General features: G+C 47.5%; 1 protein-coding gene across 2 annotated transcripts in view; it reads right to left on the reverse strand.

Annotated features, from left to right (window-relative positions):
* The window catches only part of TNPO1 (transportin 1), a 1,741,771-nt gene that overhangs the window by 1,393,104 nt on the left and 322,974 nt on the right, over positions 1 to 25,693 (reverse strand). For both annotated transcript variants that reach the window (XR_013607056.1, XM_078675276.1), the window contains exon 4: positions 856 to 962. Coding sequence is in view for 1 of the 2 variants with exons in the window: in XM_078675276.1 (XP_078531402.1) it covers positions 856 to 962 (107 nt within the window). In the remaining variant the exon portion in view is untranslated. The remainder of the gene's footprint in view (positions 1 to 855; positions 963 to 25,693) is intronic.

A 25,693-nucleotide genomic window follows, 5' to 3' on the forward strand; every position in this document is an offset into this window, starting at 1 on the left:
AATGTGCTCAAAAAAATAATAACAAAATAACCCACAAAGTGTAAGAGGGGGGGTGGGGGGGAGGGTCACTCGTAGATGGTAACAGTAAACAGCAATATACTGAAACACAAAATATATAAGCCGGGAATAAAGCAACTTCTTTTAGGTGTGCACATTTTGTAGGGAAATATCCGATTATACCAGCAGACTCAACTATAATTGCAACCTAAGGTACTTTCATCAAGTATTACTTCAAAAATGTGACGTTTTATACAATAATTGTAATGCAAAAATTGTATTGCAGTTTTGTATTTCTAACATGCATTTACTCAATAAGTATTTGAAATTGTTTAGCTTGGTGCATGTGAAACTGGACTGATCATTTAAAGGCATAAACTGAGGCACTGTAAACAAAATATGAAGAAGTGTATAAGGATATAACTATTTTCCTTATAAATATGGTGAAAAAAAAAAGACTGACTTTTACATACTTTGGAAAACATTGGCCATTACAATGCTGCAAAATCAGCAGCTTCAAAGTTTACCAGTTTTCCCAACGGCGTCAAATAGGGAGTTAGTCAAAACATGCCTTGTAGAAAAAAGTGAAACAAAAAATATAGCTGCCTCATAAGCATGCTGCAGATTTAAACTTTTTACAGCAACTGTTACCAATGGTTACTGGAAGTGTTCAATATTTGGTTGTTCAGAAAACACATTTGAAGGTATTAGCCTTCTAGTGGAGTAAGGACAGAAATCTTCATTAAAAAGATTAAAAGGTCGATTCTCCAAAACAATTTATATAACATGAAACAAAGGATATTTACTATTACACTGTCATATTCGAGGAGAACAGGATAATTGTGTGGACATACTAACCTCACATGTATTGTAATCTTCAGAATCCAATAGTCCACAAAGCTTTGGTAAAAGATCAGGCCAATTTTGCAACTCTCCCTTAGAAGCAATAGTTGTGATCAGGATACCTGCAGATATAATGCATATATATATATATATATGATTAATTGTGGTTATGATTACCAAAGACTAAGAGTATAAATTAGAAGCAGAATAACAGATTTAAACTACTGAACATTTAAGGAATACAAGAGGCCAGAGTTCTTCCTTCAAGTGATAAGTCTCAAGTAAGTGACAGCTGATACCTCACAAAATATAAACTGGCCGTGGAATGTCCGGGTTCTTGAAGGGGAGGGAGGGAAAGTGAAAGTGCGCGATGCGCGCGCTGTGCAGCCGATTTCTCGGCTGAAGGGAGACACGAGCAGACAGGAGATGTGCACTCCATACGCGTGCACATCTTCTGTTCGTGCGTGCCACCTCCTGTCTCCCTTCGGCCGAGAAAGCGGCGACTATAGGTCTTCGCAAGGCGAGCAGCGCATGCGCTGCATCGCTAAGGCGAGAACTAAAAACACCCATACCATGCTTACCATAGGATTAATAATCATGCTTGGGTCATTTAAGTCTAAGTTACCACAGGAGTGCTGCATGCATACTTGGTCAATGAAGTCTTGGATTGCGGAAATCTATTTACCTATTTCTGCACATTTCCTTGCAACACAAACTAAGCAGGTACATCTTGAGATAAAGGAAAAAGTGTTATCTTATAAGCAACAATATTGGAAATCACTGCATCATAAGTAGCATTACATCACAGGCCAATTGCAATAATCTGTGCTGTGCTTGTGTAATAATATATAGTAAATAGATGTGTCTGTGCTGGTCAGTTACAAAAAAAAGCATAGTTATGACTAAAAAAACAATAAAAAAATCCCCTTAAAATTTGCAACTTATGGTTGGCCACAAACCATGCAAGTCATAATCTTACACCAAATGCAATGCTTATAACCTCATCCCGATGTGACAGATCTCATAACAAATCATAATTCCTATTTGTAAAGCACAAACATATAACTCCCTTAAGGGTTTCAAGGTGCGTGGGCCGTCGGGGAGATTAAGGGAGCTATTGCCCAGAGTCGCATGATGCTGAACTGCCGACAGCGATTTAACAGTAGGCTCTACGGACCAGACTCAGCTGCTCGAGCCGCTGCGCAACACCTCTCCCATTCCCAAAAGGCATAATGGTGCATGTGTTATGGTTTGCATGGCAGGTGTGCGAGTTATAATTTGTGCAGCCAACTACAATTGGCAAATTGTAGGTGTCAGTTTCAATTCCTACCTATGACTATATTTTAACTGTTTTTCATTTAACTGAATTTCAGAGGATTGTTTTCCAAACGTGTTATGATTAAACTGAACTATAACTTGAAAAGGAATATGCTACTTACCAGTATGCATCGGTTCTTGGCATGTAGGGCTGCTGATATTTATATCTATGCATAGATCGCCGCCTATTGTTGGGTCCGGATGATTGCACATTGTTGTCCTGGAAGAGTCTTCGAAGTATCACGAGATAGGTGGCTCCTCCCCTGGACTACAGTGCGCATGGGCATCCCCTCAATGCTCAGATTGTTTTTCGCCATTGTGGCAGAGATGGAGTGTGATATAGTAAGTGATGACCATGCGTTAGAATAAGTGTGAGTGCTACAGCTGCGACAGGCACCGGGGAGGAGGGCGGGCGATATAAATATCAGCAGCCCTACATGCCAAGAACAGATGCATACTGGTAAGTAGCATATTCCGTTCGAGGCATGTGGGCTGCTGATTTTATATCTATGCATAGAATAAATAGCAGTACCCTCCTTATTGGCGGTTGCCCGTGCCAGCTGCAGCAGTCTGAAAGAGAGTTCTGAGAACAGCCTGACCTACAGCAGCCTGCAGTTTTGAGTGTACATCCACACAGTAGTGTTTGGTGAATGTGTGTATGGTGGTCCATGTAGCTGCTCTACATATGTCCTCTAGAGGAATGTTACCTAGGAAAGCCATGGATGCCCCTAATTTGCGTGTGGAATGCGCTCTTGGGGGAACTGTTAACGTGCGTTTAGCCTTTTGATAACAGATCTGGATGCACTTAACAATCCATCTGGCTATACCTGATTTAGAGATGGGGTTGCCTTTGTGCTGTGGAGAGAAGGCAACGAACAGTTGTTTAGTTTTCCTGAAGTCTTTAGTCCTGTCTATGTAATACAGGAGAGCCCTCTTAACATCAAGTGTGTGCAGTGCTCTGTCTGCCACTGAATCAGGATTGGGGAAGAATACAGGTAGTTCGATAGTTTGGTTTATGTGGAACTGTGACACTACCTTGGGCATAAACTTGGGGTTGGTGCGAAGCACAACCCTATTAGCATGAATTTGAATGAAAGGCTCCTGAATAGTGAGGGCTTGTAGCTCGCTAACACGTTGTAGCGACGTAATCGCGACCAGAAAAGCCACTTTCCATGTGAGAAATTGTATCTCACAAGAGTGAAGAGGTTCAAATGGTGGGCCCATGAGCCTGGTGAGGACTATGTTGAGGTTCCAGACCGGCGAAGGCGGGTGTCTTGGAGGAATGACTCGTTTTAGGCCCTCCATAAAAGCTTTAATGGCTGGAACTCTGAAAAGGGACAGGTGCTGTCTATTTTGCAGATAAGCTGCCAAAGCAGCTAAATGTATCCTGATGGAACTATACGCTAGATTACACTTGTATAGGTGCAGCAAATAACATGATGTTTTGCGTGGAAGCATCAAGCGGATTTATGTTATTATTGGAGCAATAGATAACAAAACGCTTCCACTTTGCCGCGTAGCAGGCCCTGGTGGTAGGTCGCCTAGCCTCCTTAATGATGTCCATACAGTCAGGGGGCAGGTCCAGGTAGCCAAACTCTATGACCTCAGGAGCCATATTGCTAGGCTCAACTGTTACGGATCTGGGTGCTGAATGTCTCCATGGCTCTGAGTGAGGAGACTGGGAGTGAGTCTTAGGCGCTGGTGGGGAACCACGGAAAGTTCTAGAAACGTGGTGTACCACGCCTGCCTTGCCCACGTTGGAGCAACCAGGATGAGCGTCATGGAGTGTTGCCTCAGTTTGCGTGCCACTAGCGGTATGAGTGGCGCTGGAGGAAAGGCGTACGCAAATTTGTTCGACCAGTTCATCCATATCGCATTGCCCGGAGACTGCGGGTGTGGGAACCTGGCGGCGAAGGTGCGGCATTTTGCGTTTTCGTGTGTGGCGAAGAGGTCTATCTCTGGATGACCCCACCGCTGGAAATATGGTTGGAGCACTGAGGGGTGTATCTCCCACTCGTGCATCTGATGGCTGTGTCTGCTGAGCAGGTCCGCCATCTGGTTGTCCTTGCCTGGGAGATGTTCCGCCTTGAGGAACATGTTCCTTTGAATGGCCCACTTCCACATGCTCTGGGCTAGATGGGACAGCTGTGGAGAGTGTGTCCCCCCCCTGCTTTTGGATGTAATACATCGCAGTCATGTTGTCCGTCCAGATCAGCACAACTTTGTTGCAGAGATGCAACTTGAATGCCTTCATTGCCATGAAGATTGCCATCAGTTCCAGTAGGTTGATGTGCATCTTCCGCTGCTGCGGTGTCCATAGTCCCTGCACTGTATAGTGGAGGACATGCGCTCCCCTGCCCTGGAGAGATGCGTCCGTTGTCAGCACTATCTGTGGCACAGGCTCTTGGAACGGTCTTCCCCTGCAAAGGTTGTGTGTGTTCCACCAATGCAGAGAGTTGTATGCACGACCGGTCACCAACACTAGGTCTTTTAGCTGCCCATGAGCCTGGTTCCACTGTCGCGCCAAGCATTCCTGAAGCGGACGCATGTGTAGCCTCGCGTGGGGGACTATGAAGATGCAGGAGGCCATCATGCCCATGATTTGCATGAACACCTGCGCTGGGGGTGAGTGTTGTGGCCCGAATTTTTGAATCAACACTTGCATGCTGTTGACTCTAGCTGCGTTTGGTTGCACGGTGGCAGCGAGCGTGTTGATTTCTGCGCCCAGGTACTGCTGTACGTGTGCGGGTGAAGATGGGATTTTTGGTAATTGAGCGAAAAACCCAGACTGTGTAGGAGGTGAATTGTGCGGGACATGTGGTCGGCGCACTGCTGGGCTGACTTTGCCTGTACCAGCCAGTCGTCCAGATACGGATAGACATGGACGTGTTGTCTTCGAAGATGCGCGGCTACTGTTGCTAAGCACTGCGTAAACAGTCTGGGGGCAGTAGTGACCCCGAAAGGCAGGAGCTTGAACTGGTAATGCTGGTTGTTGATGGTGACCCTGAGATATTTCCTGTGACTGGGGTGAATGGGAAAGTGGAAATAGGCATCCTTTAGATCTAATGTTGCTAGAAAATCTCCTTGACTGAGCAACGGCAGAACTTGCTGCAGCGTGAGCATGTGAAAGTGTTCTGAGAGGATGTATTGGTTCAGAGGTCTGAGGTCTAGAATGGGCCGGAGAGACCAGTCCTTTTTTGGTATTAAGAAGTACAGTGAGTACACCCCTGTACCCTGTTGTTCCAAAGGCACGAGTTCTATGGCGCCTTTTTGCAGCATGGAGATGACTTCTTGCTGCAATAAGTGCATGTGCTCGGCGGACATAGGACGGTGCCTTGGGGGTATGTTGGGTGGAGTGGAGGTCAGTTCTAGACAATAACCGTGTTGTATAAGTTGTCTCGCCCACCTGTCCGTGGTAATGCTTTCCCAGACTGGCAGGAACTGCTGGAGTCTCCCCCCGACTGGTGTTATATGGTTGGGGGCAGTGACAAGGCGTCACTGCTTGTTACTGGCTGAGGATCTGGTATTATTATTTCCACGTCCTCTGCCCTTGCTGCCGTTCCCACGGTATCCACCCCTATTGTTCTTGTTATAGGTGGTTTGTGTGCCTCCCTTGGTGTATTGAGCTTGTTGCGACGCTTGACCCCTTGAAGCTCCCCTGTTACCGGAGCGACGAAAGGAACTGCCCCTGAACTGCTGAGACTGCCGAGCTCCCATGGATTGCGCAGTGTCAGTATCCTTCTTAATTTTCTCAAGAGTGGTATCTACCTCCGGACCAAACAGGAAGTCAGGATTTACTGGTTGATTGAGCAGGGTAGTCTGGATCTCCGACTTAAATCCAGAGATGCGGAGCCAGGCATGCCTCCTAAACATAACGCTAGTGTTTATGGCCCTAGCTGCTGTGTCGGCTGCATCCAACGCGCACTTAATGGACGCGTTGGAGATTAACTTCCCTTCTTGTATAAGCATTTCAGCTCCCTCCTTATAAGCGTCCGGCAGGTGTTGCAGTAACTGCTCTAACGTGTCATAGTGTGCCCTGTCATATCATGCTAACAGGGCTTGGGTATTGGAGATTCTCCAAATATTAGCAGCTTGAGCCGCTACACGTTTTCCAGAAGCCTCTAAGATCTTGGATTCTTTGTCCGGAGGAGGAGCATCACCCGTTGTCTGAGAGTTCGCTCTTTTGCGAGCATTAGCCACCACTAGGGAGTCCAGTGGGAGTTGGCCCTTGATGTAGGTAGGGTCTACAGGCGCAGGCCGGTACTTCCTCTCAATCCTTGGGTTCACCACCCGTGCTTTAGTGGGCTCTTTAAAAATGTCACTTGCATGTTTGAGCACACCTTTGAGCATAGGCAAAGTTTTGATAGACCTTTCTGATGTGGAGAATGTATCAAAAAGAAAGTCTTCTTCTACGGGGTCAGCGTGCATATCCACGTCATGGTTATGTGCCGCTCTCTCAATCAGTGCGTTGAACGCAGCAGTGTCTTCAGTAGGCGAAGGCTTGACAGCATATGAAAGAGTATCAGGGGTGGTGTGAAGGTCAGCAGGGTCCACAGTGTCAGCCCACGGCTGGGACTCATCCTGATCAGTATCAATGGGATAGTTGAACTGGTCCTCATTGTCCACACCTTCCACATCCTCAGTGGTATATGTGGGAGAGTAGGCATATTCCTGACCATATGACTGCACGGGCTCAAAAAGTATAGGAGAGGTGGTAGAGTCTCTTTTTCTTCAGCGGTATCCTATAATGTTCCATAGGTGCGTCAGGCCTGATCTTACGTTTGTAAACTGTACGTTTACTTGACTCGGAGTCGATGTATAATTTTGACTGGTTGTCGTGGGACGGTGGGTGGAACACAACGTCTTCCGTCCGAGGCTGAGCGGATGCAGCAACTGACGTCGACTTGGCGGATCCGGTAGCCTGTGCATGTTGAACAGGTTTAGGCCGTGCTGTCGGGGTTAGTCCGAACTTTATCGGCGCCATAAGCATCGGCGACGGACTGACTGCCTTCGATGGAGGCAGTGTCTTCGATTCGACCGACTTCGACGGTTTAGTGCGTTTGAGGCCTTGCGTCGAGTCGAGCTGTTGTTGCGCTGCAGGAACGCCCTTGTGCTTCGACGCGGTTGGGTCTTTCGATCCGACTTTTGGCTTCGGGTCAAAGGCCTTGACCAGCAGCGGCTTCTTCAACTTCGTATCAATGGTTTTCCGGGCTTCGAGCCCTTCGGAAGAGCCGCCATCTTTGGAGTCGGAAGTCGACGCCGACGGGAACGTGACGTGCTTCACTGTAGACACAGGCGTAGTCGATCCGATCTTCGGTTCGACGCCCCCTTTCGACCCCGAGGGGTCGATCGCATGTTTGGACTTGGAAGGTTCCGAAGTCGTCAAGCCGATGGTTGTCTTAACCAGTGTCGGTTTCATGTCTTTTTCTTTCGGTTTCGATTTCTCCACTGAGCGTGGGCAATCGACCGAGGGCTCTTTGGAAATGTTCGTAGTCGGGCCTTAAAGCGGGACTATAGAACGTTGTTGAAGATCTTGGCTAAGGCCTTCCGGCGATGCCTCGACTTGAGCCGTGGAAGAGTCTTTATGTGGCCCCGCTACTGCCGTTAGGCCTAGCTCCTCCGGGAGTCGTCGTCGACGGCTCCGATAGGTTGTACGTCGCCTCCTACCTCGACGATGTCTTCATCATGGACGTAGAGTTCTCCCTCGTCCTCGTTGTAGGTGGCGTCGGGCTTCGACGCAGGATCCGAGAGTTCCGGATCCTCTTCTTGTACATGTTCTTCGTCGTCACCTCCAAAGATGTTTTCTGGGTTTGGTGCCGAGTCTCGCGCCGACTGTTGTGCAGCGCGTCGAAGACGGAGAGTTTTCTTCGACCTGAATTTCGAACAGGCCATGCAGCTGGCCTCGTCGTGGTCCGGTGAGAGACATTTGTTGCACACCGGGTGCACGTCGATGTGTGGATATTTTGAGATGCAGACGGGGCAGCGCTTGAACGACTCCGTTCCATCGTCCATCGTCGAGGCGCCTTTGGCGTCGAAAGGCAAAAGCCTTCCGAAGTCGAGTTCAAAGAACTGGAAAGGTAAAGGCACCGAACGAAAGACAATACCGACACCCCTAAGGCCTTTTGGCCTCGAAAGTGTAACTTTTAATATAAATTCCGAACGTGAGTTAAGAAGTACATCCGAACCCAATGGCGGAAAAAAACAATCTGAGCATGGAGGGGATGCCCATGCGCACTGTAGTCCAGGGGAGGAGCCACCTATCTCGTGATACTTCGAAGACTCTTCCAGGACAACAATGTGCAATCATCCGGACCCAACACTAGGCGGCGATCTATGCATAGATATAAAATCATCAGCCCACATGCCTCGAACATATATATTATATTGGACACAAATGGCTTGCATTCCACCTCCCAATGCATGGCAATCCCCTCCACTGCGGGTGACCTTATACGAACAGGAGGAAAACAGCCTCCTACCCTGAGCTTCTGCAGCCAACTCCCTCCCCATCCCCCTCCACCCATCAACCCAGTTAATTACCTGCAACGCTAGCAGGTGGGTTTAAAGCTGAATTTCCATTGGAAACCAGCTCTTACCTCTACCTGCCCTAAGTGCCCTTTCAACCAGGCAGCTACGCATCAGTCACCACGTGAGCCTTGGGTGCAAGAGAGGCGGTGGCCTGCTGCAGGTTAGGTAAGTGTACTGCAGAGACCATAATAATCTTGCAGGAGAAGGTTTAGGATCTACAAAGGTGGCGAAGTCGACCCTGATGTTGAGTTTACTTGGACCTGAGGTTCCACTGCAGGACACTTGTATGCCATCTGGCTAATGGAATAAGGAGGATGCACCAAGCCAGGAGACCAAGATGCCTAAAAGTCGCCCCCACTAAAACCCAAGACTGAGCTTGAAACATCAGAATCATATACTGAATACCACAGATTCACTGCAGTAGGGTAAAAGCCCTGAACGTTTCCAATACTCCCCAAGGAATTCAATCCACAATTAAAGGGTACGGGTGCAACTTCTGCTCAAAGGACAACCCCAAAGTCGTCAAGAGGTTGGACATCCTCTGGTGGTGGCCCATGACTGAATGAGATGAGTGTGCCTTCAGCAGCCAGCCACTGAGTTAAGGAATACATGTACTCCTGATCTCCTAATATGAGCAACAATCACTGCCGTCAGTTTCATGAAGGAGAGTACAGCAACATTCAAATGTTCTTGGCCCACCTTGATCAGCAGGTGACTCCCATGAGAGTGCAGAATAGGTATCATCATTCAGTCTCCAGGGTCTAAAGCAGGTTGAGTCTGGGCTAGCATGAGCATCCTGAATTTTTCCTTCCCCAGGAAGTCATTCAATTACTGTAGATCCAGAATAGGCCTGAGGCCACCGTCCTTTTTCAGGACCAAGGAAATGATGTGAATAGCATCGCTCATTTATCACCATGCCCAGAACCCATTCAATTTCACTACTGGAGAGTGAAAGGTGCATTTTCTCTTGGGGATTGTCAAGTGCGCCTCTGAAATGTGTTCTAATGTGGGAGGGAGACTGGGGAGATAGGAACAGAGAGAAAGAAAGCAATAGATCTCCAACCAGGGAGGAAATGTGAACTTCTGCCCCCAATTAGAAGTCTGGCATGTCGCCGAGGAGAAATTAAAGTGGCTTAGTAACCACTGGAACGGGGAGAAATCGGAGAACTGCAGCCCTGTGCAGAGTCTGACAAAGCCACAACCAGATGCTCAAAAAGGACTAGACTGACTAAAGTGTCACTAGTTGGTAAGGCTGACGGTGTCTACAGGCTAGCCCCCTTGAATAGCCTCAATTTTCTGAATTCATGAGGAACTATTTATCTGGCATCAGTAACTCCAAATACTGTGCAGCAGCTCAGCTGTATTTATGTCTCTTTAGCGCGTGTTCTGCTTTTCCACTAAAGAGTCTTGACCCATTGTCGGATGCTTGCACAACACCAGAATATCCCACATAATTCATGAAAGTGTTCTAAGTATAACACCGGTGTTCAGTACTAATCAGGCCTGCACAAAATACATGCTGCATCTTGTCTGAGCCTCCAAGGTTCTCTGCACAGCCGGCAAGGTCTTGCTGGCCAAGTTCCACAGAGCATGCTTTTTTCGTGTCTTAACTGCCCACTGAGCAAACCATATTTATGGACCTATAGGGCAGTTTTTTACAAAAAGCATCAAAACTTCCAGGTCATAAAGGAACTGTAATTGATCTTGCTAATCACGTCCTGTACAAAGGCTATCAGCTGTAGGGTGCTTAGTTAGGCAGAGCAGATAACAGGATGCAAGCATGTCAATAGGCTGTTTACTGACAAGCTAACTCGCAGCAGGAATAAGGCTTGGATCATGTAGCCATAACAGGATCAGTGAGGGCATTAACCCCTTCGGTGCTCATGACGGAACGGTTCCGTCATGAGCGTCGGTTGAGCTGTGCTCAGGACGGAACCGTTCCGTCATGAGCCGGTAGGCTCATTAGAACCTTCAGCACAGCGCAGGAATCTGCGCCGCGCTGAAGGTGTTAATAAATGGTATGAAGGGCTCAGATGATGTCAGACATGCTTGGGGAATTACTTTACATTTGTCTGACTGGAGGGTTGATCTAGCCCTCAGCTGCCCTCCAGAACGGACTGCAAACACTGCACTTTATTTCAATTGTGGCCCTGTGGCAAGACAAGCTGTTCCAGGCAAGGTTTTTGGGCCACTTGAATTTAGTAAATCCAAGCACTGTGCATCTTTGTTATAGTGTATGGAGACACCTCATGCGTTTCTTCTACAGGGTCAGACTGAGCTAAAATAGACTGGATCCCCTGGTGATAGTTCTATCTTAGTGCTCATGAAACCTTTGGCTATTTTTTTGTTGTGCTAGAATTGTCAATTGATTTATCTCCGAGTGCAGAATCCTATGTATAGGACAGACTCACCGTACATTTCAATGAAGATGCAGAACTATACATTGATAAGTAGGTTAACTTTATACATGTGATCTACATGTTTTCTGTTGTCAATGATTGTTGAGTTTTTTCATTGTTATTTCTATACCCTTATTTTTCCTATGAATGATATTTGAAATACATTTTTCTACTTTGGTTCGCCCATTTTTTTTTAATTAATTTACTAATTTGTTTGTTTCAGTTTGAGTTATCCAATTGAGTGCAATTAGATTTCACTCCAGACATACATAGAACTACCCGAAAGTATTTCTTTTGGGAATAAATCCCTTGTAGGCATCTTTACCTTTCTAACTTTAACACCCAAGCCCACAAGGGTTTATTGGGTTGCCCAATTACCTGCTTTATTTTGTTGTGTGGCAGCAGTTACAATCGGGGTCTGATATGGGTATGGGTGTCAGCTTATAGTCTTTCAATCAAGCAATCAACTCAGATTTGTAAAGCAAGGCTAATCACCTGAGGGGATATCCAGGCGCTGGGTTCTTGCTGGGATTTGTTGAAAAGCCAGGTCTTTAGTTCCTTTCTGAATTCCAGAAGAGAGGAGGCTGTGCAGAGGTGAAGGGAATGGTCATTATAGGACTTAGCAGGGAGGTTAGGAAAAGGATCATCATCCACTGTAGCTTCGGCACATGTGGCGAGTGTGTGCGAAGGAGGCGCAGCACAAGTGTCTGGAGAGTTGGTGGAAATTCAGGCGGTGGTTGATGTATGCTGCTCCTTGGTCATTGAGGGCCTTGTAGGCGTGTGTCAGCATCTTGAAATGGCATCTTTTTTGGATGGGGAGTCAGTGAAGGTTCCTGAGGTGGGGGGGGTGGGGGGAGGGGAAGGTAGAGGATGAGTCTGGCATCTGCATGCTGAATTGTCTGGAGTCTCTTCAGGAGTTGGGTGGTGATTCCTGCATAGAGCAAGCTGCTGCAGTCTAGCGGCTGATAACTAGGGCTTGAGTGACAGATTCCTGGTGCTGATGGGAATTTATCTGGCGATCTTTCAGAGAATGCGGAGAGTGTGCAAGCAGGTTAATGGAGACTGCGTTGCTCTGATGCTTCAGGAAGAATCCAGGAAGAAGCAGAGGTTGCAGGCGCGGTATGTGGGTTCGAGTTCGGTTGGCCAACAGGTGCCGTTCAACAGAGGTGGTGGTCCCAAAAATCAGCACTCTCATCTTGTCCATGTTGAGCTTCAGGTAGTTTGTCTTCATCCAGTCAGTGTCACTCGTCAGGCAGTTGTTTAAGTTCATCACGGTGGTGGTGGAGTCTTATGAGAACGAGAGGAAGAGCGGAGTGTAGTCTGCATACGATATAATGTTGAGGCAATGGGCTCCCACTATGTTGGCCAAGGGTGTCATGTACATTTTAAACAGGGTTGGGCTGAGGGATGAACCTTGATGGACGCCACTGATGGTGCTCTTTAATTTCTAGGTGAAGGGAGGTAGGTGAATACTCACTTTGCGGGAGTCTCCCTGGATTCCAATGTGGTGAAGTCTCTTGATGAGTATGCCGAGGATACAGTGGTGAATGAATGCTGCTGCTGAGAGGTTGAGGAGCATCAGGGTAGCAGATTCACCATCGGTCAAGGGGATGTTGTCGGTGGCAGTGATCAGATCGATCTCAGTGCTGTGGTTGGCACAGAAACCGGAATGGGAGGTGTCCAGCGGGTAATTTCTCTTCAGGTGTTAGGTGAGTTGGCGGTTGATGGCCTTTGCAAGGACTTTGGTGGGAAAGGGGAGTTGAGAGATAGGGCAGTAGTTCTCAAGTTTGCTAGGGCTGGGAGAGGGTTTTCTGAGGAGGGGGTCTGACCTCTGCGGGCTACCATTCATCAGGGAAGGAGGCCGTGGTGATGTCCTTCCTCCTGAGGTAGAAGTGGTGGGGGCAGGGGTTCATGAGTACTCTTGAGTGGATTGAGTTCATGGGGGCTGTGGTGTTCTGAATGGGGAGCTGTTCCTATTTGGTGAGCGGGTGGTTGTAGGTTGTGCCAGTCGGTGTGAGGAGGTCAGTGAGTTGGGGTGCAAAGATAATGTAGATGGTGGATATCTTGTTGTAAAATTAGTCCACCAGGGTGTTGCAGAGTTCCTGGGAGGTGAGATTGTGTTCTCGGTGGCGGACTGGCATTAGAACTGTGACAATGCTGTAGAGTATCTCGCTTTGGATGGAGCTTGCTTCCATGCAGTCTGCCAGGGTGCTCTTTTTTCTGTCTTTTAGGCATTGGAGGTATTTGTTGAGGACTAAATTTGAAGGTGGCTCGGTCTGTGGGATCTATGCTGGCGCAGTCTCTTTAATTGGAGCCAGTGCAAAAAGGAACAAGCATGGATCTTGCGGTCGGTGTAACCGTCTGTAGTAGAGACCGTGGAGGGTTGGTAATGGGTCCCAAGGGATTAGAAAGCTTCAGGGGAGGAACCGCTGGTGCTAATCCGACTGAAGGCCCCTGTCAATCCATGGGACCCAAAGACATGTCAGAGTACGTCAGAAAAGCACCACATATAATACACATTTCCTCCTTGAAGGCTCTTCATGCTGTAGGGGTTGACAAAGGACCAGGGAACCATAGGCATGCAGAGACCAGCTGAGGATTCAGTTCTGTAACCGTGGACTTAGAAGGTGCACTTGTGCACACATTCAATGACTTAAGGTTCAGGACAGAGTTGTGTAAACTAAGGCTTTGGCTTAGTACTAGAAGGCTTCGTTTGCCCACTCATGCTTTAACTTTCCCACTCATGCCTGAGCAACAGGTTGTTGTAGCGCCACACAACCCTGCTCAGTATACTTTATGGGTAACTAACAGTCCCTTAAAAAGGGACGCAGGGATGCAGTGGTTATTCAAACACAATTTCATTTGTTTAATTTAATTTAATTTAAAGGAGTTTGTAAAGCGCCTGGTGACGCCTCCCGGCGTGTCCCCGCGCTGTGGAGAGAGCATATTAGAAGGAAAGAGAGAGCGCAATCACAAAGTAAAGAGGCAAGTTTTCAACTTCTTTCTAAAAGAGGACTCATTAATCTCTAGCCTGGTATCCAGAGGCAGGAGGTTCCAGTGCCTAGCCGCTAAAGTGCGGAATGATCTACCTCCCATTCTAGCTTTTTTGGGGCAGGCAGTTCTGAGCAGACCTATTCCTTTGGATCTGAGTGGTCTGTTGGGTTCACACACAAGTACTGCCCTCAGAGAAAGACACTATACATTTAAAAGTAATTATTTCAACAGCCTCATTATGTTGCTTGACACATGAATAACAACCACAGAGTATAACCAGAACAGCACTGATGCATGACACTGCTGACTAGAATAATATTAACATTTCTAACATGGCTGGAATGCAATGGCATCCTAACACCTGAGTACTTTTATGTGGTAAACTATGAGAGCATGGATTAGCTTAACATGCATCTAAGCGTTTCTACGGATTCAGCACACTGCATATCGGTTTACAGCAAGAAGGTGAAATTATCAGACTTCGGCCGGAAGAGTGTTCCCTTGGAAGGAAAACACACCAACTGGACTCGGCTCCTCTCCACAGTCTGGTGGTAATTGTAAATAACCAAACGCTATGACTTCCGGAGCCAGGTCGCAAGGTTCAGTTCTTTGGGATTTGGATGCCTGATTTCTCAATGCCTCAGAGTGAGGAGACTGGAGGGGAGATGCAGCTTTTGGTGTGGAACTACTGAGAGCTCCAGTACGGTGGTGAACCAAGGTTGATGTGCCCATGTGGGAGCTATGAGAATCGGTATGAGGGATGTTTGCCTGAGCTTCCGAACTACCAACGGAATGAGTGGGAGAGGCGGAAAAGCATAAGTAAATATCCCTGATCAGTTCATCCATTGGGCATTGCCTTTGGAGAGTGGGTGTGGGAAGCTGTAGGCGAAGTTTGGACATTCTGAGTTTTGCACTGTAGCGAACAGGTCTATGTAAGTAAATCCCCATTCGTGAAAATAGGGGAGGAGAACCGGAGGATGAAGTCCCCACCAGTGGATTTGCAGCTTCTGTCTGCTGAGGTCTGCAATCTGATTGTTTACTCCTGGAAGATGCTCTGTGAGGAGATAAATCTTGTGGTGCAAAGCCCCTTTAGCTTGTGCTAGGCGTGACAGTTGGAGAGTGTGTGTCCCCCCTTTTCATGTATATAGTACATAGCTCATGATCTCCGTGCAGACTAGGACAGCTTTGCCTACAAGGTGAATTTGAAAGGCTCTGAGCGCTAGAAACACTGCCAGTAGTTCTAGGTGATTTATATGGAGAATGTTGTGCTTTAGACTCCACAACCTTTGGATTGTGTGACTGTGTAGGTGAGCCCCTCAACCAGGGAGCGATGAGTCTGCTGTTAGCCCGGTCTGTGGAACTGGGTCGATGAATGGCCACCCCTTGGATAAATTTTGTGGGTTCCATCACTGTAGAGAGCGATGGGTGTGGCCATGTACAAAAACTAGATTGGTCAACTGACCATGCGACTGGTTCCACTGACTTGCTAAGCATTCTTGAAGGGGATGCATGTGAAGTCTTGCATGAGGAAAGATCACGCTGTAGGACGACATCATTCCTAGCAGTTGCATGAAGATTCTTGTTGGTAATGATTGGTTGGGCTGAAACAGATTGAGAAGTAACTCCATATTGACAATTCTGGCTGCATTGGGAGAGGCTAGAGCTCTTTGATCGTCTATGGTGGCTCCCAGATAGGTCTGTGTGTTGGAAGGTTGCAGATGGAAATTCAACACATTCACTGTAAACCCTAGTTGGTATAGGAAGTGTATTGTGGCTTCAGTGTGTTGGAGACACTTTTGGGAAGGGCTGGCTTTAATGAGCCAGTCGTCCAGGTATGGGAAGACATGGATAGTTGTCTTCTCAGATGAGCTGTGACTACTGCCAGACATTTGGTAAATACTCTGGGAGCAGTGGTGACTCCAAACGGTAGTACTTTGAATTGGTAATGTTGCCACATTATCATAAATTTGAGATCTTTGCGATGAGCAGAGTGAATAGGAATGTGGAAATATGCGTCCTTCAAGTCTAGAGTAGACAAGTCACCCTGCTATAGAAGTGGGAGCACTTGTTGAAGTGTCACCTTGTGGAAATGTTCTGACAGTATGTAGGGGTTTAGTTTTCGAAGGTCCAGAATAGGTCTCAATGAGCTGTCCTTTTTGGGAATTAGAACATACAGGGAGTACACAATATTGTAACGGTAAATGTTCTATGGATCCTTTTTACAAGAGAGACTGTGCTTCCTGTTTAGCAGGTGTAAATGTTCTGTTGACATGGTGGAGGAGGAGGAGAAGGGTTAGTACCAACATTTTTCCTCTTTAAAGGAATAGTATAATGTATGTCCTCTGACTCAGGTTTGCGCTTCTGAGGCAGTTTGGTAAGATGTCCTGTATCAGGATTAATGTAAAGATCCTTTTGTTTTGGGTCTGATTTGGGAGGCGGGACATCGAAAATCGGCTTTTGCAGCTTCAGAGGAGCATTTTTCGGTTTCAGCACCGAAGACTTCAGTGAGGTGGAATGACGTTTCGGAGCGGAAAGTTTGGGTTCCGGAGCAGTTTTCGAGTTCAGCGTCGAGGGTTTCTGCTCCGAAGAAGTCTTCGGCTTCACGCCCGAATGTTTTGGCTCAGTGCCAGACTTTAGGCGACTCAATCCCGAGCCGGAAGGGTTAACGATGTGTTTCGGTGCGAGCCGGGGCATTAGAAACATCTTCTCGGTGCCGACCGTGGCCCGGAGGTGGAGGTGGAACCGATGCCTTTTTCTTAATTGGACTTCAGGGGAAGAGGTGTTCGATACTCACGGACGTTGACCTTGTGGCATGTCGTCTAACATCTCGGAGTCAGATTCTGGAATAGATCCAGGTTCTTTCTGCTCCTCTTCGGCTCTTTGTGCATCAAATTCTTCTTGCTCGGATCCTTTACGGAACAGGTCTGGCATGTATTCGATGTTCTGGCTTTGCATTTCACTACATCGAGTCAGACGATTGCAAAATGTTTTCTTCAATCGAAACGATCTGCACGCGTCGCAGTCCTATTCGTTGTGCTCTGGAGATAAGCACAAGTTGCACACTTCGTGTGAGTCGGTGTGTGGGTACTTTGTGTGGCACAGAGGAAAGAATTTGAATGGAGTCTGTTCCATTGACTGAGGTGTACCGACGCGGTGAGGATTGATGGCCTTCCATGTAAATTTCCTTTTGTTTTGGGGCCAATTTGGGAGGCGGGATGTCGAAAATCAGATCCTGCAGCGTCGGAGCAGCATTTTTCGGTTTCGGCACCGAAGACTTCAGTGCTGAGGTGGAATTACTTTTTGGCACGGAAGGTTTGGGTTCCGAAGCAGTTTTAGATTTCGCCGTTGATGGTTTCTGCTCCGAAGCAGTCTTCGGCTTTCAGCCCAAAGGTTTTGGCTCGGTGACAGACTTTGGCCGACTCGATCCCGAGCCGGAAGGCCTAATGATGTGTTTCGGTGCCGAGCTGGGAGGCGGTGCCGACTGTGGCCCCAAGGAAGAACCAAAGTCTTTTTCTGAATTGTATTTCAGGGCAAGGGGTGTTCGGTACTCACAGAATGTGGACCTTGTGGTATGGTGCTCTCCAGCTCTGAGTCCTATTCTGGAATAGATACAGGTTCTTCCTGCTCCTCTTCGGCCCACTGTGCATCAAATTCTTCTTGCTCGGATCCTTCACCGAAAATGTCTAGCGTGTATTCAATGTTCTGGTTTTGCTTTTCACGACATCGAACACAACGATCACGGAGAGATTTCTTCGATAACGATTTGAAAGCATCGCAGTCCTGTTAGTTGTGCTCCGGAGATGAACACAAGTTGCACACTTGATACGAGTTGGTGAGCGGCTACTTTGCGTGGCACCAAGGTCAACATTTGAATGGAGTCTGTTCCATTGACTGCAAGGTAGAGCGACGCGGTGAGGCCCAATGGCCTTCCACAAGTCTTTCCAATCGAAATAGAAATTACCTTCAACCGATACGATACGCAGAGAAGTGGGATCCAACGTACGAAACAATACCCACGCAGGTAGAGTGGAATTTGCATAGAGGAGAACCTGAAGAACGGTTTCGAACCGGAGCGTAGCAATACACGTCCGAACCCGATGGCGGAAAAAAACAATCTAACAATGGAGTCCATGCCCATGCGCACTATCACCGAAGGAGAAGTCACCTTACCTTGTGACTGGAAAGAATTCTTTGAAGAAAAACAACTTGCAAACATCCGGACCCAACACTAGAAGGCTGGAGTATGCAAAGCATGTCATCTAGAGCTCACATGCCCCAAACACATGTTTTCAGGTTAAAATTGATTTACATTTGAAGACATAATAATGTAAAAAGAATGTGTCTCATAATTTACAACAGTTACCTGTGGTCGCGGAGTGGGCAAATATGAAGTGCATTTTTTTGTACACAGTTCCACATACACCACCAATGGCCTCCTGAGTAAAACACACACCTTCACCTTACCAATTACGCTTAACTATCCTTGCCCTAAAAATAACCATCCCTTTTCCCCATCCCGGCCCTAAGGGACGTGTGTGTGTAAATAATGTGTGAAGCAATCAAGGGAGGACAGGAGCATGGGACATAATTGCTAGAACTGGAAAGTGAGCTGACACAGAAGCCTTTTTGGGAGCAAAGGCACATCTTCTGGAATTATCCAAGTAGCTTTTACATATTTGGGGCAAAATACCATCCTGAACGGTTAACCAAACTATAACATTGGCCTGCGCAAGGAATTCCCTTACTCTGGAATAGAAAGAATTGCCCCAAGTCCGAGGGGTGGCAATAGGGAATTGCATTTGAGGAGAACAGAAGCAATGTGGATAATGCGTCTGCATACGGTACAACATGGGCCGAACTGCGATTGTGAAATGCAATACTTTTTAGGTGACTAGACTCACTGAATGATGTATCTTGATTTGTCTTTATCCCATGTCACCAGTTTCGTATAACACAAGATTTTGTACCATTCAGTATTACAGTGTGGAGTATATGTTAACTTCTACATGATCATACATTTTCCATGGATCATGGAAACAATTGTACTTATGGGACCTGTGTACACCTTTGTTTGGATCACCGTACAAGTATGGCCGCGTACCATACCTAGTCCCATAATACTACGCTCTTCAGATGTGTTATGAGACGTGATGTGAATTGGGGAACATTTTTTTCCCACAGACATTCTTCACTTGTACGTTTATTTATTGTAAAATTTGTGTTTTGATCATTTACACCAATGGGCCGGATGCTTGACCCCTTCCCTCTCTTTTGTAATACTGTTTTGGCACACTTAGCAGCTATCTTGGTTTGAACTTGAACCAGGGCCTACATACTCCAATAAGGCTTTCATTGTTTGCAGTCTCTTTTCGCCTTTTCTCCTACTGAGACAACCACTATTTAGGATGCGCAGTAGGGTGCATGCACGGTGGTATTTTTGTTTCGAGTGCCATTACTAGCTAAATATCAGACTGTACTTTCGTCCACATGGACCCTATATACTCATGGGTGCACGGAATTAATTTTGCCCTTTAGCCTATCGAGTCGAGCTTTTTGAGATTGACATTTCCTTCCTTCATTTTCGCGAATCCACAGACCACTTTCACGGACTAGTCGTCTTCAGCATCAGGTCTTAAAATACTACGCTACGAACACCTCACTTCCGTTTTCTGGCATACTACATTTGTGGTCTAGTTTTTTCGACACGGGACCGTATTTCGCTACCGGTGATCGAGACCTTATTTCCAGGTGGATTGAATACCGCCAAGACGCGAGGACCATACTGCTAAAGAAGTAAGTCGAGTACCGACTAATGCGGGAATATAGCCCCCGCGCTATGTGACATTCATACGGCTTTCAGTGTTAATTTTGCAACACACTGTTGATTTTCCGTGCTTGTTCTTCTTTCCCGTTTTTTACTTACAGGACATAGAGAGACACACACGTGTCGTAGGGGACCAGCATTGACCTTATTGCGGTCTCATACGTGAGTGTTGGCTTTGACTTGAACACATAGGCACTGGGCTTTTTGGTGATTTATTACATACAACTTGGTATGTTGGTATCTGACGGACAAATTTGCTTGTCATTTCACATAGGTATACTTGCTGTTGGGATGATTGTTCTCTTTTGACCTTGTATTGGCGGACGAGCATTGCAATACTTATTAAAGGTGAGGTTTCTACTTGCAAATGGGCACATATACGTTTAGTGCCATAGTGTGAGCAATCAATCAATCAATCATATCATTTGTAAAGCGCACTACTCACCCGTGAGGGTCTCAAGGCGCTGGGGTGGGGAATCCTGCTACTGCTCGAAAAGCCAGGTCTTGAGGAGTTTTCTGAAGGTAGCAGGCCTTGGGTCTGCCGTAGGTGGATGGGGAGGGTGTTCCAGGTCTTGGCGGCGAGGTGGGAGAACGATCTGCCACATGAGGTCGCTCTTCGGAAGCGGGGGACTGTAGCTAGGTCGGCGGAGCGGAGCTGGCGGGTGGGGGTGTAGAAGCTGAGTCGTCTGTTGAGGTACGTTGGTCCGGTGTTGTGGAGTGCCTTGTGTGCTTGGGTGAGGAGCTTGAAGGTTATCCTCTTGTTGACCGGGAGCCAGTGCAGGTCTCTCAGGTGGAGTGTGATGTTGCTGCAGCGGGGAATGTCGAGGATCAGGCATGCAGATGCGTTCTGGATGCGTTGGAGCCGTCTCAGGAGGTTGGCCGAGGCTCCTGCATAGAGGGCGTTTCCATAGTCCAGCCTGACAAGGGCCTGAGTGACTTTTCTTCTCGTTTCAGTGGGGATCCACTTGTAGATCCTACGGAGCATGCGGAGGGTGTTGAAGCAGGAGGAGGAGACGGCGTTGGCCTGTTTAGTCATGGAGAGGGTGGAGTCGAGGATGACCCCTAGGTTGCGTGCGTGGTCGGTGGGTGTTGGAGCGGTTCCCAGTGCGGTCGGCCACCAGGAGTCGTCCCAGGCAGAAGCACCTTTGTGACTCACTGTTTCTTTTATACTTCTTTTATACTTCTTCCACAGTTTCCATTATATTTCATCCAACTCCACCTCTCCGGCGTGGATGCCAGTTTGGAAGTATCACCGTCTTCCCGGTGAGCGCCTTTCTATAAGCTCCCCCAACCCCACCCCAACCCCACCCCCGATTTCCAAACCAAGTTTTGACATGTGATCAAATGCCTTGCTACTCGAGGCTCTGTCCAAACTGAGTCTCCTTCGCTTTTTTCCCCCCTTTGTTGTCTTTATTACAGTCTACACAATTTGTAGCATCAACATACAGGTACTGCTGCATGCTGACTATTTGAGAACATGTTTCTTAATTAGGTCCACTTTTGTGCTATATATTTACCTCTCCCTTTTCCTTCCATGCTTCCAGTGTTTGTCACTCTTTAAAGATAATACACTAGACCAGTACCCTCTTTCTGAACCCGACCGAGTTGGAATTATCACCGGTTCAGGGGTAAGTCGGTCCTAATCGATTTTGACCCTTGTGATTTATTGTCCTTTGCGAACTACTGAATACGCATTGACTCTCCTTTACAATGTGCTTTCCCCCCCCCCCGACCTTCCCTTACTTCTCTTATTGTGTAAATTCTACATACTGTCAACCTTGACTTTAGGTATGGTACTCTTCTTTCCAATTGTGGCTGTTGCTCATTGGTTTCTCAACTCTTGCCATTCTTGGGCTTTTGTGGTGACACTTGCGTGAATATGTGTCATGTGTGTTTCACTGTTTTGCTTGATCACGGGTGTTTGTGGTGGCACCCTGTTCATTGAGCACCGCTTGACCCTTGTTTTATGCTACACACTTTCCCACAATACATGTTTTCCTGTGGCATTTTGCGTAATTTCCTGTTTACAAAGTCCTTATTATGTGTTTGCCTTGCACCAGAGTTGTGGGCTTTAATTGTTTTGTGGTTTCCACGAGTGTTGGGTGATGCCATCTTTTCCCAAAAATTGGGAGCTTGTTCACCGGACTTAATTATGTATACTTTGGGCTAAGTAAGTTCCTTTGTATCATTTCCAGCCCTGAAGAGTCGGAGACCACTGTTTCTCTGACAAAACACGTGTCGGCTGGCTGTTTTTTAGCTGTACCTTATTAAAGGTACCAAGAAACCTACTTCGAATATTGTCCTAAATGTGTTTGGATTACACATACACTGTATAGTTTTATTTTGTACGTGTGCACAGGACTGTCTCTATTGTTGTATGTGGTTGGTCTTTCCGCCACAAAGTAAGGGGTTAGTAGGGTAGCCCCTTTCCTGTGAGCACCGTAATCAATAGGCTAGTGTCCAACTGACCTCCGTTAATTAGCAGAGCGCCTGTAGTTCCTATCTACTAAAACCCTAGTCTTTGGCATCAAGCTATAACATTAGCCCCAGGTCCATTGAGGCACGAGGCAGCGTTGCCCTCTCTCCTTCAAGCTATTCACTCTGACAGTAAAGCCCTTTGCTTGTTTGCGGCAGGAGGAGGGTCAACGCAGAGGGATCCCATTGCATGACAGAGAAAACAGTTTCGCTCTAAGCAGATACTCCACAGGATATCTCTCAAATAAATGAGCATGTCTCCTGCTTGGAGGCCTTTGGCCAAGTGTCTGGACTGCAGACGAATTGGCAAAATTCATGTGCTTTTACTGTGGCCCCTGGATTCGCGGAGTCCCCAGCGGGGGTATTGGATCTTGGACTCCAATGGGAACCTAGGATTCTCAAATATCTGGGGGGTTAAGTTAGATCACTCAGACATGGACATCAGGCAGGGCAATCTGGGAGGTGTGATTTATGTCCTTCGGGGTAATGTGTTTTGAAGGATACTTAGGATTCCAATTATGGATCGTATAGAGCGGACTAAAATGATCATTCGGCTTAGGTTGCTTTACTATTTTGTCTATTTGCCTATCTGGATACCGAAGGCATAGTTTCAGTCTGTGAACGGCCTTAGGTAGTGGATCTGGGATGAGCAGCAAACCTGGGTGCCCCCTCCAGAGGCCAACCGCGAGAGGTTTCCTTGAAATACCTAATTTTGACATTTTATTTAGGCCACACAGCTGCAATGGATCACTCACTGGCTAGAAGGCGTAAAACAGCATGAACAAGGGAAATATGGGATTTGGAGCAGAGAGGGGGCACTACTGGCCATGATATTGGGGACTAAGCAGAAACCGTCTAAACAGCTGCAGCTCCTTCGTATAGTGCTCCGGTGTTGGGGGAAGGGCTTCCCCACACTGTAGGACAGGCTCTACCTTTGCCCCAGCGATATCTCTAGTAGGCTTCCCAAAGAGCAAGCAGGGGTTGATTTTTTTATTGCCCAAAGACTGTCCAATTTTTGACATACAGGGCACAATTGTATAGGGCACTGGAGCCAAAAAACCCTGTTCATAACCTGCTGTAGACTATTGACTTTTGGGCAGAAGAGTCATCGGATTTCCTGGCTCTACAAAACTGCACTGTTCATGAAGACTGATTAGCTGCCCTTTGTATGAGCCAAGTGGGAAAACTTGCTTAGCAGGACATTCACTGGAAAAGAATGGGACCAAGCCTTGGAACGCTCCTATAAGTAAACTTACAAACCGCAGTTCAAATTCACACAATTCAGTTCCTGCCTGCACAGACTGATTATTATGCTACACACCACATACTTGGGATGCCCCAGATACTCCCTGGTTGATCAGGATTTTTTTCATATTGTGTGGAGCTGCCCAATCATGGATGCAGGTCACAGGCACCTGAAGTGCACCCTCGGCCGCCAACAACTTCAGACCCTTGATCTATGCCTACTGGGATTGTATAAACAGCAACTAGAGAAAAAGGTAGGCAACAGGTTCCTGGACTTGGCCCTGGGAATTGCCCGCAGATGTTGCATTCCACTGGAAATCATCTTGGGGCACCCCACACAGTCTATGGTAAAAAGTGGTGGAGTCCTAGACCCTAGCAGAGAGAGAGACGCTCAACACACAGGAATATCGGAAGGTCCGCAAGAGGCCTCTCACTACCTTGACATTCTTAGCTCCGCTGACCTAACGAGCGGACACAAGACCTACCTGAGCGCTACACGGCGCTATGCTGAGCTGACGCGAGCTTTTTAACAATATTGTGGCGTCTTTTTAAAATCCTTTTTAGATATTTACTTTATATCTTTATTTGCTTATCCCCTGCTCTTAATGCAACTCCACTTACTTGCTTTGCGGGTCCCGGTTCCTGTGGGCTGGTTGTGGGAGCAACAGCGCTTCTGTGGCGGCCATATTGGGTGAGGGGTGTGGGCTGCACGCTCTAGTGGCTCAGGCGACGACCTCCTCTTAAGGGAGTCATGCTGACGCGCAGCGGTCACGCGCAGCGGATACGCCGGATCACCGCCGGAGTCACGCCAGAGTCCAGCCCGTCAGCGTCCTGGAGGCGACCGGGGCGGCGGGATGGGCTCAGCCACTGGACGCTTATGCTTCAGGGCCCCCCATGCTCCGATATACATCATGTGAGCTACGCTCCTTACAATCTTCTTTGGGCGACTGTTGTACTGTCTTCCCCGGTCGCTATAGGGGTAAGTCTCGCTGCCCTGGTTGCGGATGGCGCCCTAGTTGTGTTGCGTCTTCGCTTCCCAACAAAAAGATCGACCATGCTGGGTATCCTTGCATGCTGCTAAACACTAGATCTGTGGGCAGACATGCACAGGACATTTACGATCTCTTAGATATGGAAAAACCTCTCTGTCTTATGTTAACTGAGACGTGGCTGGGGGAATTTTCGAATCCCGATGTGGCTTTAGCTATTCCACCTGATTATAATGTTTTTAGGAAGGACAGACTCAAGGGTAGGGGTGGGGGAGTGGCATTGGTGGTGAAGAAATGCGTGGCTTGTTCCATTCTGCCTGTAGACGACATCTGCGGCTCTGAGTCCCTTGCCTTTTCCATCACTTTGGCACCCCACCAATCCTTTCAAGGTCTATTAGTTTATAGGCCACCCGGTCCACCTGGAACCTTCTTTGAAGAGTTCGAGTCTGTCCTATCAGGATTGGCCCTGAAAGCAGAACATTGTATTGTTGCTGGAGATTTTAACTTCCGCATGGATGAGCCATCAGACCCGGACACTATCAAACTTTTGGAGGCCACTGCCCCCTTGGGTCTGATCCCGTATCTTCGGGGGCCAACGCATGACAAGGGACATACTCTTGATCAGGTCTTCTCGACATCTCCTTTGGAGGTGAAGGAGATTATTCCGGTGCTCTGGTCAGATCACAGGTTAGCCAAATTTCTGGTTAAAGGCACAGTGAGACTAGCTAATCCCGCATCTCAGCAACAGGGCCGCGTCCTCAGGGCCTACCAGTGTGTGACTCCAATTATGCTGGCTCAGGCCGCTTTGGATCACCCGTGTCCCCTCTCAGGAGATTTGGAGAAGGACCTTGAGTCTTTGCAGGCTTGGCTTTTGGACAGGCTAAATGATCTTGCCCCAGTGATGGCCCCCCACTTAACATCGAAACGGGTTTCGGCCCCTTGGTTCACTGCGGCACTGTCGACCGCCCGGCAGTCTTGTAAGGCGGCAGAAAGAGCTTGGCGTTCTCAATATGACCCTGAGGCAAGACTGACCTACAAGACAGCGGTTAAGGCCTATCAGCGGGACATTCGCCTGGGAAAAA

Source organism: Lissotriton helveticus, chromosome 2_1, assembly GCF_964261635.1.
Source record: "Lissotriton helveticus chromosome 2_1, aLisHel1.1, whole genome shotgun sequence".
In the NCBI taxonomy this organism is placed as follows: domain Eukaryota; kingdom Metazoa; phylum Chordata; class Amphibia; order Caudata; family Salamandridae; genus Lissotriton; species Lissotriton helveticus.